This window comes from Sturnus vulgaris, chromosome 20 (assembly GCF_052056855.1).
Source record: "Sturnus vulgaris isolate bStuVul1 chromosome 20, bStuVul1.hap1, whole genome shotgun sequence".
Classification (NCBI taxonomy): domain Eukaryota; kingdom Metazoa; phylum Chordata; class Aves; order Passeriformes; family Sturnidae; genus Sturnus; species Sturnus vulgaris.
In genome coordinates, this window is record NC_142262.1 from 5349235 (window position 1) to 5369082 (window position 19848).

Here is a 19848-nt window from a genome sequence, read left to right on the forward strand (position 1 = left end):
CTATATACCATTAGGTATATTTGAAACCTGGTAGTTCTACACATTTCTCAGAGACGATGGAAATAACGTAGCCCTGTAGTTTCTTCTCTTCAAGGTGCTTTCCTTCCCCATCCAGCGATCCAGGCGTCTTCCTTTTGCTAGCACCCACACAAGGGTGCATTTTACAAGTATGCCCCAAGTACGCCCATGTTTGAGAATTGTTTACAAACCAATCTGTTTTCAGCCTGTTCTGCATGCATCCCCCGCTGGAGTGTTTGTAGCATGACCTCTGCACACCTGCCAAGAGCCGGGAGATCGGTTTGATACCCAAAGCATCTCTCTCCCTCCCCCTTGCCGTGATCATCGAAGGCATCCGCAGTCGAAGCGGTCGCACCTTCTCACACCTGCCCCGAGCCGGGATTTTCGTTCGCAGCCCCTCTGCCGTCCCCTGTTCCAGGGCAGCCCGACCCATCCCGCCAGGGATGCCCGGGGCAGCCCCCGCACCGCCCCAGCCCGCGGCCCCTGCTCTGCCGGCGCTGCCGTGCTGCGCCCAGCTCCCCCACCCGCACGCAGGGAAACGGGCTCTCCCCGCTACAGGTGCGCCTCTTTCTTTTTAAATTTATTTCATTTTTTTTCCTGGGGCGGCGGGGGAGAGCCAAACCAAACCGGCCGCACGTTTTGAACCCAAGCGAGCAGCATCCTCTGGAATGCAGAAGACAGCCCGGCGAGCCAGGCGCCCGTGGGAGGTCGGTCGGACGTGTCCCCCCCCGCCCTCCATTTCCACCCCCTGCTCCGGCCGGCCCGGTTCCCGGCGCATCCCGATCCCGGTCCCAGCCCCGCCGCCCTCGCAGGCGCCGCCTCCGCGTTGGAGCGCGCCCGCGGCCCGCGCCCGTGCGCGCCGCCGGCCCAGCCCCGCCGTGCCCGCCGAGCCGCCCGCCGTGCCCGCAGCGCCGGCTGCAGCCCGGGGACATGGCGGAGTAGCCGCGGTGCGGGCGGCGGGGCCAGCTCCGAGCTCAGCTTCCGAGCGGCGATGGTACCTCCCGACAGCTGAGCTGCAGGTAAGGCGCTGGCAGCCGGCGGCTCGCAGCTTGACCTCGATTTGTTTTTGGGACCGCAGGCTGGAGCGGCACGTCCGGTGAGCTGGGAGAGATAAAAACCAGGAGGATTTGGGGGTAAGTGAGGGATTGCTCCAAAACTGGCCCTGCTTTTTCTTTTTTTTTTTTTTTTTTTTTTTTTTTTTTCTTCTTTTTTTGTCCGGGGGAGGGAGGAGATGCGATGCAGAAGTGTTGTGCCCGGGGGATGCCATCAGACACGCACTGCAGCGCGGGCACTTGGCTAACTCCCGGCTGGAGCCTCCCGCTGCCCTTCCGCCGCCAACCCGACAGAACTTTGGGTCTGAATCTCTTCTCCTTCTTGTTTAAATAAGTTTTAATACACCGGCGTCCTCAGCCACAAGCTGCACAAGCCGCGCTTGCTGCAGACTCCGCACTTTTGCCGCTCGCATTGGCGGACACACAGACAGACATATAGACACACAGACACACACACACACAGACACACACACACACCCGCACCCCCGGTCGCTGCGCACAGCCCCGTTCTCAGCGGAGGGCTGCGGGGCGATCCCGGGCAGGCGCTCGGTGCGCGGGCCGAGCCCGACCCCTGCAGTCGCCCGGCGGAGCCGCGCCGGGATTGCGGCGGGGCCGGGATTGCGGCGGGGCCGGCAGCCGGGGCTGCGCGCTCCGAGCGCCGCGGGGGTGGCGGCGCTTGCAGCGGGCATTAATCTGCTTTCCGCTCCTTCCCCGGCAGCTGCAACAGGAGGGGAATCCCCCCCTCCCTCCGCCGCCTCCTTGCCCAGCATGCCGGCACTGCCCCGCTGAGACGTGCCAAGAGTTTTGGGGTTAACTCGCGCCTGGCCGCCCTTGGAATAGAGACTCTCCGGAATATCGCATCGCTTGGGGTTTGTTGTCTATGTCGTGTTGGGAAACCTGGTGGAATTTTTTCTCGCTCGAGGAGGAAGAGCCCGGCGCTGGCAGTTGGCTTCGTGGTCTTTTTTGGAGGGCGAAGGAAGGGAAGGGATCTCCCTTGAGCCGTTCGGAGAGAGAGCTCGGACATGTGTTGTCAGCACATCTGGGGAATACAGTCTGCAAGTCCGAAAGGAAATTTGCTGGGATCGTTCAAACTGCGATATTGATCTTTGTTATTTTTTTTCGCCGAGGGATGCACTTGGCATGAGAATCGGAGGATGGAAATTGTTTGGGAGGTGCTTTTTCTTCTGCAAGCGAATTTCATCGTCTGCATTTCAGGTATGCAGCAAGCACAGGAAGGGCGAGGGAGCGGGCGAGATACCGTACAGGGTTCCCAGACATCCCCTTACTAAGGGGCAAGAGGAACAGTTAAACCCACATCAAAACTGTAGCTGAAAAATCCATGAATGATGTACTGTGAGTGGGTTGTGACAGAAATCGACTCTTATCACTTCCCTCTCCCCCTTAATTCCAATACGTGTGTCTTAATTATCATTCATTGGTTGCAATAGACAACACGATGTACTGATAAAGGAGATGCTTTTAATTCCCACTGTACTTGATTGTGATAATTACTTGCAACATTGCCGTGATCACAGAATTTCGTATCTCCTGAAGTTCTTAAACTTGGCTGATGTGCAGATCCTGAAGGGTTTGTGGTTTGTTGATGGAGTTGTCATGTTCTGGTGCCACAGTTCAGGTTCTGTAAAGGGAGGGATAACGGTAAAGAATGTGCCTCTGCTTTTAAAATGAGCTTTACTGTGTCTGTGCTGTGAAAAATTTTTTTTTTCTTTAAAAAAAAAAGCCCGATTCAGAGAGCTCTGTGATGGCTGGGATTTCCAGCTTTATTTTAAGCTTGCAAAGATCTCTCTCCCTTCAATATGTAGAAAGTCAGGTCATTTCAGTTGTCACCGGAGCTTGTCCAGTTAATGAATAGGCACGGCTAGGTGTCGAGCGTAAAGGATTTGAACAATTTATTCTTCAGGAAAACACTCGCTTGGACTGCAAAAGCCCTGGCTCCTTGTTAATCTGTCGTGTCGGTCATGCTGGAATAATTGTGTAGTGGGGAGGCAGGAGCGGTGAGGGGGCCAGTTTTCCTGGTTTGGGACACTCCAGGAGCCCCGCGGGGCTGCAGGCTGCCTGCATCTCCCAGGGCTCCGCTGCCCGCAGCTCCTGTGCCCTCCGGCCATTGCGTAAGCCCAGGAACGGGAGCACGGACAGCGCAGGGAAAGCGCTGCTGGGGACAGAGCCAGGCTCCTGCTGGACATCTCCTGGATGTCCCTAGGGAAAGGCAGCTCCAGAGCTCTCCTGGGACCATGCAGAGATTGGCCTGGGCCGTGTCCCAGCCGCAGCAGCACCTGCAGCATCCCCCGGCAGTTGTGAGCCCCACTGCAGCACCTCCCTGTTTATCCCCGCTCCCAGCCCCCGGGCTGGGCAGGCACAAACACTGGGGGCTCAGCGTCCCTGTTAATGTGTCCTGCCTGCACCTGCCCCAAAGCTCCTTTATTCCTGAGCAAATAGCATTGCTGTCAGCCCACGGTGTGCGTCAGCCTTCCTTCTATCCCCACAGACTGGCACCATCTGCCACCAGGCACCCGGGTGACACTGCCAGCACCCCGGGCTGACCTTCCACTCGTGCCCATTGGTACATCAGAAAAATTCACTCTCTTGCTTTTTGGAACAGCAAAACCTGCTGCCTCTTGTCATTGAAATCTCACACTTATCTATTTAGCCCAGCGTGATGTGCCACCTGTCCAGTGCTCCTGAAATAAGGTACTTTTTAAAGTACCACAGTGAGAATGGCAAACTGCAGCTCACGGCTCTCTTGGCCATTGTGACAGTAATATCCTGAGACAGAAAGAAGCTGTCCCATTCTGTGCAGCCACTTATGCCATGCATTTAGCTGTCAGTGTTCCCTGAGCTCCTGCCCTCCTTTCCTGCTCTTCAGTCAGGGGAGCCCAGGCTCCTGAACCAGTGGGATCAGTCCTGCAGGGGCTCCCATCGCTCTCCATCTCCCTCTAGCACTAATACCTGATACTGTGCACACTCACACCATGTCTGCTTGCTTTTTCTCTTTTTTCTTCTATTTTTTTCAGGGAATAAAAGGGATAAGTGCATGGTGAGATGCTTCTGCTGCATGGTTAAAGATGTGGTTTCAGATAATTTTGACCACACAGAGGATGTATGCGTGCTTCAGCCTTGTTTTCTTTTCTTCTTCGTCCCAGGGATTTTTATTTTTTTCCAGGAATCCTCACTATCTGTTATCTTAGTAAAAAGGATTTAGATCTGTAGATATCTGACTAGGCACTAACACTCTGATGTTGCCTCTGCCATCCTTTTTACACTGGGTTTTGTAGCAAATTATCTGGCTGGGATGTGTGGATAACAGTGCAAATAGGAGATGTTGTGAAGCCTGCTAAGGGATTGCCTCAGCACAGGATTGCAGACACTCTGTATTTTAGCACTTCAGCACTGGTCATTCATTCAACATGTTACTTTAAAAACCCACTAGTTGAGCACTAGTGCTGCAAATGACTGGGATGTGATTTAAGGAGTGTGGCAGTATTTATTTTCTTTTTTTTTTTCCCTTTCTTATTCATTCAGTTGTTTCAGCAGTGAAGACTCAAGACAGGTTTCTGTCCGTGGATCTTTCCTGAACATTAGCAAATGCTTGATTCAGTGTCTGTTTAAACCTGTGATCTTCCTCCTGCTGATTCCAGAGGTTATTTGGGTTAGGGCCTATTAGGGGCTGCTCTTCAAAGGGATAATTGAACAGACTCTTAAGTTCTTCAATCATTATTAATAAGCTTATTAAAGACAGGTTCAGTGTTATGCCTTTTGCTGTGTATTTACATAACATTTAAGTATAAATTATGCTGAATGTAGCACTTGTGCTGTGCTTCTAATTTAAAATAAGTAATGATGAAGTTACACAATTGACTTTTTGGTGTCATGAAATTCATTATTTTCTTGGAGACTTAGTATATGGAAAGTAGTTTAATCTATTTAAAAGGGGTGTGTATAATATTTTCAACATATTTTATACTTAACATTTTTTTATCAGTCAGTTACTTGTGTGAATGAGAGATTGATTTGGAAGAAATGATACTGATATTTAGAAATTGATTTTTATTTTTAATTACTGTGTTTGGGAAATAATTTATCTGTGGACTTAATGAACTGAATATTTTTGTTTTCTTGGCATACTGAATGAAGGGTTTTGCTACTTGAAATACAGATTCTCTTCTGTTTGAAAAGGGAATCTAGTTTCCTTGTGGAGATGCAAATGAGAAATACAAACAGGCTGAAGGACCATGAAAACCATTTCTGCCCTTTAGACAGAAATGAAAGCCCTTGCTTTTCTTCAGTCATATTTATTCCTTTGAGTTGTAGTCTCTGAGAAAAAATAGTCATGATCTGTATTATGACTTTGGAGGTTTTGGTCTGATACTGTTCAGCACAGAAGGAGCACAGAGCAGAGGAAGTGAAGATGTCCTGTAGACAGAATTTTGGAATAAACCCTCACTAGATGTTGTTCCTTTGAAGATGCAGATACTCCTGGCACAGGGATGACACTGTTTATGTACAAAGAAGGTAATTGTTGTTGTGTGATGTCCAGAATTTCCTTCCTGAGTAATAACACCACCAAAGATGAATTAGCATTGGTGTTCTCAGGTGGCTGTCACCTTTGCTTACAGTCATATCAATGAACCATGAGGAAGTTTTTTTGTGGATTTAGATATTAACAATTAATTTCAAGGAAAAAAGCTAGAAAGTTGTTTGCAAACCTTTGCAAGATTCTTGGTTAAACAAGAAAATGAAGATGTTGTGGGTATTGATTAAGAAGGTTTCCACATACATTTTCTCTTAATACATCACTGAAATTATTTACAAAACCTGCATGATCAACATATTTGTGCCTTCCTATGAATTGATATACTACCTCTTCTTGGTTTGGCCTCTGGGAAGTAATATGGATGAAAGCTGTCTTGTTACTTGGAAGTATTTTCATCCTTTGCCACGTTGTCAAGGCACATTGGGGCCAAATCCCTTTTATGATGCAACTTCTGTGACCTATTTGGCAGCACACAAGTGCCATAAATCATGTATGGTGAACAACTGAGATGGTAAAAAACCCCTCATCTATCCAGGAATTCCACTGTGTATTGAGCATCTGATGTGGCATCTCCTGGCAGAGAAGAGCTGGATTTGAAGCACATTTGCACTTCATTTTCTGTCTTGCTGCTTCTGCAGTCTCTGAGCTCTTATTACCTGGCATAACACAAGGATGCCCTTTAGGAACTCTAAATTATGCCAGGGCTGGAATTACCTGCTGAATCATGGTCTGTAAGGTCTGATAACTCCTCATTGCATCACATCACACAACCTGGGAGAATTCAAGCAGGAGTACTCTTGTAGATGAGAAGAATATCAGAGTTCTAATGTCCAACATTAGAACAGTGAATGGTTCATTATGTTAGGACAAAAATGTTGAAACCATGGTAATTATCCTCAAATAGTGTCACAGAAATAGCTTTTTATGTCACTTTTAAGTAAGATATGTAGTATTCTAGGGAAAGGAGTTATACATACCACAGATATATATATATTTATATCTATACACATACATATACACATATGTATGAAAGTGAGCACTATGAATGCAGGAAAGTGTAACGTGTAGAGGTTTCTGGTAACTAAGAACTTTACCCATTATGGTATTTTTTCCTGCTTTAATACCATCTCCAGAGCCTCATGTCTGTGGGCAAACCATGCCTGCATGGAGTTTGTGGATATTACTGAAAATCCACATGGATTCAGTCTTGTCTGCTCACATTCACAGAATGGAGGGACCAAAAGTTGGATCCAGAGACTCTCAGTTCCTCAGCACTGGAAATGCTTTCTCACTTTAGAGATATTTTTCCACCTTCTCAAAAGGTGTGAGGATGTTTCTGCTTGAAAATTCTATGGAAATAGCCTTTTTGGTCTCCTGTAAATGTCTGCTTTTACTTTTTTTTGTGCATGTCTTGTATTTTTTATTTTATTTATTTTTATTGTTAGTTTCACAGCTAGAGCGTGACCAGATAGGTGCTAAGTGCTGGAACAACACACATATTTTTAGCTTATGTTAAGGTAGTAGAAGAGAATGTTTATGAATAGTTTTTGCACATATGCTGAGCTATTTTCCATCCAATAAACTGGTGGAAAGAAACTCCATATTGCTGCCATTCTTTTCCAGATCTCAGTGATGTAGATACCCAGTTTTCAAACCTCTTCAGCTTGTTATGTTGCCTCATTGTAATCCAATTGAACTAGATAGCACACCTCCAAGACAAAATGATTAAAATCAGGAATCAAGCCCAAATCAAATTAAGCACTCTCAATTTCAGGGTGCTCTTTAAAATGCAACTGAGGCTGTAGGGAAGTTTTGCCCTTGACATTTTTGGTAAGTTCTCAGTTTTTATTTCAACAACAGCTAGATTTTAAATATAGCAAGGATTGAAATGGCTTTCCATTTGCATTTTAAATATTCTTTGCATATGAATGAACAAGGAATTCCTGCTTTCTCTAAAAGACTGGGTTTTTTCTCTGTTGCTATTGGTCAAAGTATGACTTTCTTTGGTGGTTGAAAGGTGGTAATTTAGCTGAGGAGGAAGTTGCTGTTTTCATCCTTGCTGATTGTTTATGGCTAAACTTAACATGGCAGAGACTGTAAAGGGGAAGATTGGCCCATCTGGGCTGTTAATAGAGAACTGTATAAAACTGTTCATCATTATCTCATTACCAGCTCAAGCAGCAGACAGCAGTAAGTTATGGACAATACTGAAATCCTGTGATAAGTGTTATTTTCCTCCTGTCTTGTTTTTATCTGCACTGCACACCACGTTGGGAGGAATAGGAAATAGTGATCAAATTGTAATTGACTTGTTTAGAGGCAACACTGTACAATGGGACTGCATTTCCATTGTAATGCCATCAGAAAGTACAAAAGTGCCTGCCCATACAGAGAACAGTATCAGTTAGCAAAAAAAATTGCATTGTGGTAAATGAATTGAAACATTATTGCTAAATAAATGGGAAATAATTTTTTTGAAAGGATAATAATCTGCCATTTGAGAGAGGGAAGACTTTACAGACAAAGATGTTTACAGTTGAATTCAAAGCAGTAGAGTATTTTATATCTGGTTTAACCATTGATAGTTAAAAAGCTGCCAAAGGTCTTTTAATGGAATTTCTAGGAGATAAAATAGCAGGTTATTATTGTCATGAAAATGCAGGGCTGGAACATTGTAGATCTGTATATATGTATACATGTAGTGCCTCATTCATACACATGGGTGTTCATAAGGGCAAACTTCCAATTTGCCAGTATTGCAAAATTTGTCATGTAGTGCTCAGCAGGTGACAACTGAGATAAAGGTAACCTAGATTTACATCCACCCTAAAAGTCCTTGCAACTCCCAAAAATGTTATCAAGGGCTGTGGTGTTACTGGGACTTGGGCCTTAGAAATTGCAAAAATTGAACTGTCAACAATGAGAAAAGCTTTAGATGGCAGGTGTCTGTGCTCCTGTAGACTGCCAGGTAAAGCCTTTCAGGATCACAGCCCTAAAATATTTAATTTACTTTTACTCATCTTGGAAAATGGAAGGTGATCAGTTCCCACATGGAATCAATGGTCAGAACTAAAGAAAAGAAATACTTTCATTGTCAGATGTATGTTTCCACATGAAACATTTGTTTTGAATTCATGAATCTGTAACACTTGTATTTCTGTAGTAAAAATAGCATTAAACTTAAATGCCCCACAGTTTTAACTTTTCTGATATTGTTAAGAAAATAAAGAAAAATACCACAGCAGCTGTAAGCCACAAGAAACTAATTAAGATGTACTTTTTAGCAAAATGCTAAAATAAGCATACAGTCTTTTTTCCTTTTTATCATTAGTCCTTAACTTGGTCAAGCTTTAAGTATGGAATGGAAAGAATCGTGCTCTGACTCGACCAAAAGTGGCTTCTAAGCACATGCATGGAGGAGGCAGCTAAGCAACATTATCCTTTTTTTCCCCCCCTCTAAATGTGTTGACATCTCTATGTTTTGGAAATAGCATTTGAGTAGATGAATTTAGAGGGAAACGTGGTTTCTGAAAAATCATCCTCTTGTCATTTTTGTGGGCTGTTTCCAATTTGAGTTCCTTCCTGCTGTTAACTACTATAGAGCCCTGTTCTGCTTCAGGAATAATCCTAAAAGGATTTTTTTGCTTTGCCAGCAGGACTCCTATGGATTATTAATGCTAAAAGAAAAGGGTAATGAGTGCTAGTGAAGGGTCTTTTGTACGTGTGACCATGAAAAGAAGTGTTTGAAGGGATGTTGGGGTGGCTGTGTCCTCCAGCAAACGCTGTAGGATGGTTTTTGGGTAGCTAAGGGAGCAGGTCAGGACGGGTCCCTGCTGCCACAGCTGCAGTTTGTTTGGCAGGGTGACTTTCTTGAGCTGCTAGAACGAGCATTAACTCCCATTTGCCATCATGGCAGAGAAAAGAAGCTTCAGGAAAAATGTGGTGCTGAAAAAATTTATACCTGCTGGTAAAAAACAGTAGAGTTCCTGAGAGTGAAATTTTCTGCAGAATGAGCTGTTGGTTTCTACATCAGTGGAATGGCACACGACTTGGAGTTGAGACCTGATATTTTTTATATGGGAAGCTGCAGTTGGAAGGGAAGGGAAGGGAAGGGAAGGGAAGGGAAGGGAAGGGAAGGGAAGGGAAGGGAAGGGAAGGGAAGGGAAGGGAAGGGTGTTTGACTCTGTGCTGATCCTAATCCTGCTGCTGGAAAGGAAAGGTGTTTGAGTGACCCTGTGATGATCCTAATCCCAGTGCTGGAAGGGAAAGGTGTTTGAATGACCCCATGGTGGTCCCCACTGCTGGAAGAAAAAGGAGTTTATCTGACCCTACACTGGTCCTAATCCCACTGCTGGAGGGTATGTAAACACTTACTGACAGGAGAGTTCTCTGAATGGGACTGTTTGTCTTGGTTTTTCTAAGAGTGAAAGGTATGAATGAAAGAGCTTTGCATTATATTTCAGTTAAAAAAAAAAAATAAAAAGAACCTCGGTGTGAGAACTTGGAGCAGTTTGCAGGGAACACAGTGTTGGCCACACTTTCACAGATGGAGAAGCTCAGGTAAAATGCCATGTTGAAAGTCATTCAGCAAGACTTGGAGTAGTTGCAGTCCCATTTCCACTCTCATTTCTGCCTTGATTGCCCTTGAGGATTGCCCTTGAGCTGTGTTTGTGGTCAGGGTGTGGGGCTGGAGCCCCTCAGTGAGTTCATGGTCTCAGAAGGGCCCTGCTGTGTCCCCTCATGGGCTGCATCCTCCTTGCTCTGCCTTTCTACAAGGTGGTTTTTCTCCTCATCATCAGTGGAGTTAATGTGAGGTACAGTTATGGTATATGTAAGAATTAAATCAATTAGAATTAACCTAAATTGCTTTCCAGGAGTTAGCGTGATATTAAGCTAAAATTCAGATCCAGACAAGGTTCCTCCATAAATGTGTGTTATTTAACTCCTGTTTGAATTATTAAGATTCACTCAGTTGGCCTTTTTCTGGTGCTATTTGGGCTGTGAGTAAGGAGTGGGTTCCTCCGAGTGCAGCACTTTCCTGCCTCGTGTTTCACATCCCCTCACTGTGGGTGTAGGTGGCAACACACAGTGAAGGGCACCAGAGACTTTGGTCCTAAATTTTCTCTCTGAAATTTGCTCTCAGCAGCCCAACAGATTCCTTTCCGTACTGCTGGAATTCTTGGCTATGCCATGAACACATACATGAATTAATTTTGAGGGGTGAAACCTCACCCCAGGGCATTTTGTCTGAACTCCTCCCCTTTTTTATTTTTGCATTATAACCTGGATTCAGCATTTGTGGTGTTTTGGTTTTATTTTTTTTTGTTTGTTTTTTTTTGTTTGGTTGGTTTTTTTTGTTTTGTTTTGTTTTGTTTTGTTTGTTTGGGGTTTTTTTTGTTCACATTCATATTTATAAGCATTATCTTACTGTCATACTGGTTTAGGTACCTGATGGAAAACAAAGTAATCTCCAAGGACTCCACAATCTCCCCTTACTTGCCCAGACAATCATGAGGGCACTGTGTGGCAGTAATTCCAGCTGGAATTAAAAGTTATCTGCAGATGTATAATTTTTATCTTCAGTAGCCCCCCTAGCACTCTCTCCAAGTTGTTAACAATTCATCTTTGTGAGTCTGTAATTTTGCTCTAGTGTCACAGGTATTTAGCTCACTGTGAAACAGGATGGAAAATAGAATAATAAATGATTTATTTTATTAGGAGCATGAGTATGTTTCCATACTTGCAAGCTAAAAACCAAGTCATCCTCTTTACATTTTATTTTGCTATATTAACAGCCAGATTCAGCAAAATGCAAAACTTAAAAGCCATGTTTAAGTGTTCTGCTGAATCTGAGTCTTAACATGTAATTGTATAAAACAACTTAGATTAAGGATGTGCTGAAGTGCTTTGTGAAGCAAGGAGTAGCAGTGGTATAATACATGAATAATACAAAACCTTTAGAAAAGTCCAGCTAAGATGAGCAAAATTTTCATAATTTCTCTTTAAATTATACAGTTGTAGAGAAAACAGGTTTTTATCTGGGTAAAATAATCTCAGTTCTTTGTGGGGTAAAGCAAAGATGCAGACTTTTCTAGGGTGATTAGCATAGCAAGAGAAACTGCACAATCAGAATTCATACAAACTGATTGTATTTTGTTAATTCTTACTGTGTGGATGCCCTGAAAGAGACAAACACCATCTTCCACAGTAGTAAACACAACCAGAAGGCTAAAAAATGGAATTACGAGAGGAGAGTGGTAATATGCAATGCTTTTCATATGTGAGTTTCTGTTCCACTTTCTTCCCAGCAGAAATTTTAATTTTCTCTTGCTTTGACCTCAAGTCCTGGTATAAATAGGACATCCAAGGGGATGGGGACTCACCTGTGGACCTGCTGGTACCTACCTGGATGTTTGGGACACCTCATGCCAGTTCTGTGCAAGCAGCTGGCAGAGTTTAGATTGGATAACCAGAGTTTAGTCAGGCTGAGAGAAAACTGGTTAAATCCTTTTTAAGGATTGCTGTATCTTTCATTGCCTTTTTACTGATATGCTGATAACTGTTGTGGAGGACTAAATGATGAAATGGGTCTTGATCACTTAATATCATCCCATTACTGGTCATTTAAGAATTTATTCTAGTCACTGAATACTCCAGAAGTTAATATCTTTGAAATAAAACATATTTAAAACCAGAGTATATAATGGTAATACTAGTGCATTATTTTTAAAATTCAAATTTTTTGGATGTAGCTTTCAATGATATTATAGAAACTGTATAGAAATAATCTCCTGGCATTTGCTTAGGATGACAGTCATCAATTCCTACTAAACTTCTTAAAGTTTATTTAAAATCTTACCTAGAAAACGAGTGTTTCTTTTAGACAACTTTGTTTTGGACATTTTTCCAGGAGAGAAAGGAAGCTCTGCTAATACAGGCTGAAATGAAGTGCCAAATAAAATCTTCAGAAGCAGCTGTTAGTTGAGGGAGGTAGTGTGCAGAGGAATTACTCAGCCTGGGTTTAGTTAAACACGAGGCACAGGGCCCTTGGTCAGGAGTCCCATTAGAGAGGTGCAGTGACCTGTGCAGTGGGGATTCAGGTATGGGAGAAAACCGTGCCCAGGAGCTTTAGCAGTCACATGTCACAATGATTTTCAATCACTTTGCTTATTGCTGGATTAAAATTGAGGCTGCAGAGCTTAATGGTCTGTTGTTACTAATCCACTAAACCCCTGTTCCTAGATCCTTTAAATTGACTGAACCTATAGATTGCTAAGGAATGGAGAGATATGGATTTGTAATGGTTTTAACTGTCTTTCTTCATGTTTGGTGTTAGCAGTATCTTATTATTTATTGCTCTTTGAGACTGATCTTGGCTATTCTTCAATGGAAGTGAACTTAGTACTATTTTATTTCCCCTATTCTATAGCACACTAATGTGGATGAAGAAAACATTACATTGTTTATATATGAGCTGGCATTAGTAGAAGCTAAAATAAGAACTGTAGAAATTAAATGTTGGTTTTATTTTGTGGTGTGACTGTCCCTAGCTGTTAAAACAGCCCCTATGTCCCTTCAGTCTGCCATTAACAGGGGTGGTTGTTTTACAGGTGGCTTTTACTGACATTTGAGGATGTGGCCAAAGTCAAAATGGCTGTTCCAGCTTTTGCAGAATTTCATTTTCTAAACTAACAGAGTATTTCGAATGTCAGGGCCCAGGCCTTTTTCCAGAGATCTAGCACAGTGAGACAGAATGTCTGGACTTACTTTCTGTACTTAATTTCTGTGCAGGTTAAAAAAAAAAATCCCCAGGTAAAAAAAAATGTACAAATTAAAAAAAAAAAACAACTAAAATCACAGAGGAAGAAAATAAGGAAACAATTTATCTGTCTACTGAGCCATGAGGTAACTTTGGACTGCAGTGCAGTGGTTTGGGGTTTCAGCAGGGGACTGTAAATATGAGTTTTAATAGCTCTTCATCACTACAGTATGGGTGATACAAAATTTAGGGCAGAGGGAATAGGCTGTGGAATAAACCAGACTGTGGTGGTGGCTGGGAGAGTTTAGTTTGGGGGACATGAAATCTCTGGGAATTTCTTTACATGGGGCAAGGAGAAGAATGGAGTGCCTTGTGTGTGTGTGTTTTGGGCTGTATTTGCCACCTCTGTCTGAAAGGCTGCAAACTGGAATTGTTTTTTGGCTTTCATGTGTTTGCAGTTTGGTGCTATACCCCATGTTAAAAGTAAAATTAAAGAAGAATTTGATTTTGAGTTCTAGAAGGATGCAAAATACAGCCTTTCAAAAATTATTTCCTTTGATGAAAGGAGCTGAGTACTGCCAGAGTGGTGTGAGCATACACAGTGTCTGCATGACATACAGAAGGGGTGTTTTATTTTTGTTTTGGTTGAATAAATAATGACAGTCTATATCTAAACAACAAGGTTTTGTTATTTAAATAAAGTTTAATTTAACTCTCTCCTTAATAGGAAACATGGCTGAATTATCACTTAATTATATCTTGTTCTGAATGTGGTTTTGATTCCTGTCTTTCTGTGATGAAAATAAGCAGAATTTTTTTGCCTTTGTCTTCTCTGCAGAAGTTATGAAATAGAAAAAAGTACAGTTTTGCATTTTAACTGTACTGGGAATAATCTGCTTGTAAAAAGGAAGTAATCTCTCTTTGTAACTTGCATAAATTAATAACCCATTAAAATCACTGACAAATAATGCATTTCTGATTCAAAGGGTCAGCATTTCATAAAATTTGATGATTATTAAATTACTGCAAATGTATTCTACATCTTTTTACTAGCATACAGCAAGGTAATGTGGCTTTAACATTGTAATTGACTTAAACTCTGCCAGGGAATTCCTGGATTAAAATAAACCCTTTATCTCATGCAACCATCTCTATTTCTGAACCCTGGTGACTTGGCTTATTCTTTTGCCTTCTGGTTATCTCAGTTAATAGTATGTCTTGATTAAGGACTGCAAGGAGCTTTTACATCTGTTCTTGTCACAAAGCTTTGTAGGATAAAGCAGGCCAAAGATACCCCATCATGTAAACTATGGACCTCCAGTTATGTCTTTCCCTCCAGATTTAATATTTGTGTTCACATAAAACTGGGAGTATGGAAGTAAACCCAAAGCACTTCAATGAATTTTTGGCAAGCTTTCTTGATGAAGAAGAAATTAATAATAAAAGATTGAAATGTATATGACTGGATGAAGAAAATGAAGTTTTTGCCATATCAGCTATGAGGAAATACTGTCTGCCTTTCCTGTGTAGGTAATTCTTTATGTAAATCAGCACAACTCAAACAAGCTGTTCTAGTTCATGACCAAAGGAGTGAGCCCAGAGCTTGGATCCTGCAGGCTCAGGCCCTGGGATGTGGCATTTTGGTGAGCTTGAGATGCTCACTTGCTGAATTAACCTGAGTGTTTATTGCCTGGTTAAATCTTAGGTTCAAGACTGACTTAAATATTGTAACTCTTGCAAAATAAACATGTAGTCTGCTCATTTTTGGGGATTTGTTTTTATAGCAGTCATACACAGAAAACCCAATTATTGATGGTCCATTTTTCTAAAGCTTCTGCCATCTCATGCACTTTTGGTATTGCTGTTTTTTTCTCAGTTGCTCTTAGAGGCAATATTAACAGATGGTAGGCATTGCTCATTAAATCTGCATCTACACCTCTCCAAGGACTGCAAAGATGTTGGGAAACAGACTATGTTACTGTAGTGATTGCTTAGAAGCCTGGAACTTACTGTGCTCTTCCTAAGCAGTTTTCACTATCAGTGGATTTTGAGCTGTTGCTGTAGAGTATAAATACACTGGTGGAATGATTCTAACTTAGCCAGGTATGTGCATCCATCTCCCTCATTTTTCATTCTGCATCTGAAATGAATTGACATTTTCCTAGTGGCCTCTAGTAGTGAATCTGCTCACAAATCAGCCCTTTCTCAAACAGCCTAAGTGATTTTTTTCATTGGGATATTTGCATGTTATTTTAAACACCTTGTCTAATTGTCTTCAACAATGCAGAAATGTTGAGCACCTAAATGTGACATGGGATCCATACTATCACTTTTAACTAAACAGCTCTGTGAGAGGGGTCATTAAGCTCATCACAGACATCTTAAAATAAAAGAAATCCTGCTTTGAGGCTGATAAAAGAAAAAAAAACAAATTCTCACAGATTGGGTAAAATGTCTGTGTTTCTTCCATATTTGCTGTTACGTGTGCTTTGGCAGTGTCATAGTCAACCACTCTTCCCTTTTATCTAAATGACTTCATGCTGGACATAAAATCTGTGTGTCTGCAACCCTTAGTGGGCCACCTCCATTTCCATGTCACCTGAGCTGCTTTTCCTTTGCCTTGAGGTCACTTTCTCTGTAATGCTGAGCTCTTCTTGCTGTTCTGTGCCAGTGGTGACACTCTGAGATGAAATACAGAGATGTTTCATTGAGGCTGGCTGACCCTGGCTGTTCTTTGCTGTGCATGTCCAAAGGGCTTCATGCCAGTGTGAAATTCACTTTCCATACGTTTCTAAATTGGTGGGGAGAGAGATGCAGAATGCCAGCTAGCAGATAAGAATTCTCATTTCAGCTTCTTGATTGCTCTGATTTGGAACTGATGGAGTCTGACTGGCAATCCCAAACACATCAATATAAGCAGAAACATGGTGTTTCCTTCTTGTTCCACTTAAGCTTTTCTTTTCTTTATTAAAGTGCTGGATCAGAAAGGTTAAGTTATTGTTGATTCCATGGTTTATGGAGAGTTAGGATTTAGTTCACATTCATTTCATTTCATAGCTGACCTGTGTTAGGGATAAGGAAGCTCAAATGCAGTACTGCATTAAGTGGAAATGAAATCTACCCCTGCCATTTTTTACAGAAAGAAAAAAACCCTTCTGTGTTTGAACTAGGCACAGCAAGAAGTAAAAACTAAGTAATCTCTCCTAGAATTCTGCATTTGTTGTTTATGATTTTTTTGTTTTCTAATGTTCTGAAAGTGAAGTCTAAATAAAAAGGTATTTTAAATTAATCTGTTTCAAAAAAGGGCTGCAAAATACTGTATAGGCAGTCCTAGGATGAAATTAGCCTGGTTTGTATTAATTTAGTTTGTTTATTTGGAAGATACTGAAGTGAATCCAATTAAACCAATCGAAATCTCTCCAGTACAATTTCTGAGCATAGACAAGAGGATTGTCTCTCTTCCATGCACATTTTTTCCTGGCAATATACTCAGGGAGATTTGCAATATGAAGGAGCCATCGAAAGTAGCAACAAGAAAAGAAGAGATTTTTTAAGTCCCCAGTATTGATAAAATGAAGAGTGGGACAGTGAAGAGTGGGATAGTGTTCCTTCATATACAGTTAATAGAAATTGTGTCCCTAAGCTTGATTAGTACAGAATTAATTGACATTAATTGTGAATTATTGACGTGCCAGTGATGGCTTTTTTTGTCATTAGCTCAGCAGGATTGATCCTGATCCCTAAAAGGTGCAAGACAGGAAATATATCAGTGCTCCATAATTTGAAGCAGTAAAAATGAGAACTGAAGGTGCTCCACCAAGTAACTGGAAGACTTAAGCTGTGCTTCATTCTTCCAGGAGCCTTGCTCTGATCCCAATAAAACCACTGAAGTTGTCACCACTGACTTTCACTCTACCAAAACTGGACTATGGGGCAGCAAGGGACTTTCACCTAAGGTATTTCAAAGCTTAGGAAGATTGGGGTCGTGGACTTTTCCTTCCTGAGGGTAATTTTCCCCTCCTCACCATTGACTGCCATTGCTTGCAGCCAATCCTGAGTTTGGAGTTAGAGGGAAGAGGGACATGGGGAGATCAGTGAGGGACACCCTTACTGAGAAATGGAGAGTATTTGGTAGTGAAGGTTAAAGCAGAAGAGTGGAGAAACAGATAAAAGAAGAATTTACAGATTGATAGGGAGAATGCAGGTAATGGAAGATTGCACTGAGGTGGGGTGTTCCATATTGTACTTTGCCAGAAACAAATGAGAAAGGGCATTGATGACAGTCCACCTTCCTGATTGCTTTTGGTTCTGGTTCTGAATAGTTAGGAATTGGATTGGTAGCTCCCATAGGAACAAGACAATCTCTTTGTCTGAAGAGCCACAGAGATGGAGATGTAGAGACCATGACTAAAGTCATCAAATCTTGATTATTTTTTTAAACACTTAACTTAAAGCACAGAAGCTGCCAGAATCCTTGAAGACAGAATTGTTAATAACTTAAATGCTGAAGTTCTCCATTGTGTTGCTGTTGACCTTTGAAGAGTCTGACTGCTTACTGAGATTATTTCATTAGTATTTGCACATTGACTTCCTGCCAAAAAGTCAATCTGCTTTTCCTGTGCATAGTTTTGTTATTTTGAAGGTCTTCAGCTGTGGAATGAAATCCGCTATGTAACAAAGAGCTGACAGGGTTGGATGCTTGCCAGTAAAAGCCTTCCCAGGTACAACTCTGGTGATGCTGAAATATTACAAGTGTTTTATGTGGCCTCCTTTCCCTTGTGCCTTACCTAACATCCCTGTTTCTGAAGAAAGGCAACAGTTAGTGTTAGTTCCCACTGTCCCCCAGAGAATCTCCTGCTTGTTATCTACAAGGTAAAATTTATTTGAACTCTGGACCTTGACTTGGCTTTTGTTCTTTTATCAGCCTCAAAACGGTTTTTTTTTTGTTTTTTTTTTTAAGATGTCTATAATGAGCTTAATGATCCCTCTCACAGAGTTGTTTAGTTATAAGTGATAGCATGGATCTCATGTCACATTTAGGTGCTCAACATTTCTGCGTTGTTGAAGACTCTTAGACAAAGTGTTTAAAATAACATGTAAATAGCCCAGTGTAAAAAGCACTAGAAAAGGCTCTTTCAGAAAGGGCTGATTTCAGTTCATTTCAGATGCAGAACAAAAATGAGGAAGATGGATGTACATCATCTGTTCTTGTTATTCTCTTTCTATGGTTACCTCCCTAGGAGGAGAGGAAGGTCAGAATGTCACCTGAAAGATCTGGATAGAGCTATCAACTTCCCATAGGCAGTTAAAGATGTCTGAACCATGAATGTCCTATTTATTGAGCCTACAGGGCTGAGATCAAATTTTTTTTTTATGATAGACAGAAATTGATGATCCTGTCAAATACTTGGAGCCTGGAGGACGAAGTTTTATAACTTATCATTAGGCTCTGGGCTCCATGCTTTAGTCTACTGGCAAGGCCTGCTTTCCACAAGGGATGCACTAAAGCAATTCTCATGTTCCAGTCCAGTGAAGTAAACAAACAGCTGCAATCTGCAAATGTTGCAGAATCAGGATGGTTTTCAAGGAGGGCCCCAATTAGAAGCATATGAAGGCAGCCTGGCCTGCCTCCCTGGAATAGGGCATGCCAGACTGAGGGGATTCATCTGGTGCCTGACAGGATGGAACTCTCCTCCTAATTGGAGCTTTTGGATGCTACTGCAGCCCAAATGATATTCTGCACAGTAAGTCAGCACAGCTCCACTGATCTTTCTAAATACACACCTGAGCTGTGCTGGCTGGAGGCTGCCTCTTCCTAGAGGTGAGAGCTGTGAGGATTATTATTCTCAGTTATTCCTAGGTTAATGCAGTGGAACCTCTTGCTCAGGAGATTCTTAAACCTCTAGCTGTAATGCCAGGAAGGTTTAAAATGAAGGATCTCTCTTTGCTGCCTGTTTTTGTGTTCTTTTTTCCAACATTTTGCTGCTTACTAGCCCAGTTCCCAAACTTGTTTCCACCTGCATCCAGGGCATGGGCTAACTGGAGATGGAGCAGCTTTGAAGAGAAAAAGCTGGGAAAGCTTTTTCAGCTCAATACCTGTGTCCCCTGGCTCTGTCCATGCTCTTCAAGTGTCCTTTCATTGCTTCCCCAGGCATATCCCCTCTCCATCTCCCAGGAGCTCTTCAGTAGCCCACTCTTAAAGGAAGCACTCGTGTCTTGTCTCCTGGGTTTTTCCCAGGTTGCTTGATCTGATCTGCTGTTATTCTTTCATACAAAGCACATTCCCATTTATTATGGTTGCAAATACTATGCCCACAGATGCACACCACATCACACACATGCATAGATTTGCATAGTTGAGCGTGATAAAAATGGAGCTGGCATCTGAGGGAAGCAGATTTCCTTGATAAGCTCAAAATAAGTTCCAAAGCCAACGTCTTCTCAAATGAAGGGCCTTGGGGTGGATT

At 42.3% G+C, this 19848-nt stretch overlaps 1 protein-coding gene across 2 annotated transcripts in view; it reads left to right on the top strand.

Annotated features, from left to right (window-relative positions):
• The first annotated feature begins 646 nt into the window (after positions 1-646).
• The window catches only part of CA10 (carbonic anhydrase 10 (inactive)), a 174162-nt gene continuing 154960 nt past the window's right edge, over positions 647-19848 (top strand). Inside the window, exons 1-2 of one of the 2 annotated variants that reach the window (XM_088176533.1) lie at positions 647-1037; positions 1789-2285. In XM_088176533.1, the coding sequence (XP_088032659.1) occupies positions 2225-2285 (61 nt within the window). In that variant the 5' untranslated portion in view covers positions 647-1037; positions 1789-2224. Of the gene's footprint in view, positions 1152-1788; positions 2286-19848 lie in introns of both variants that reach the window. The other variant, XM_014878278.2, reaches the window with a different exon arrangement.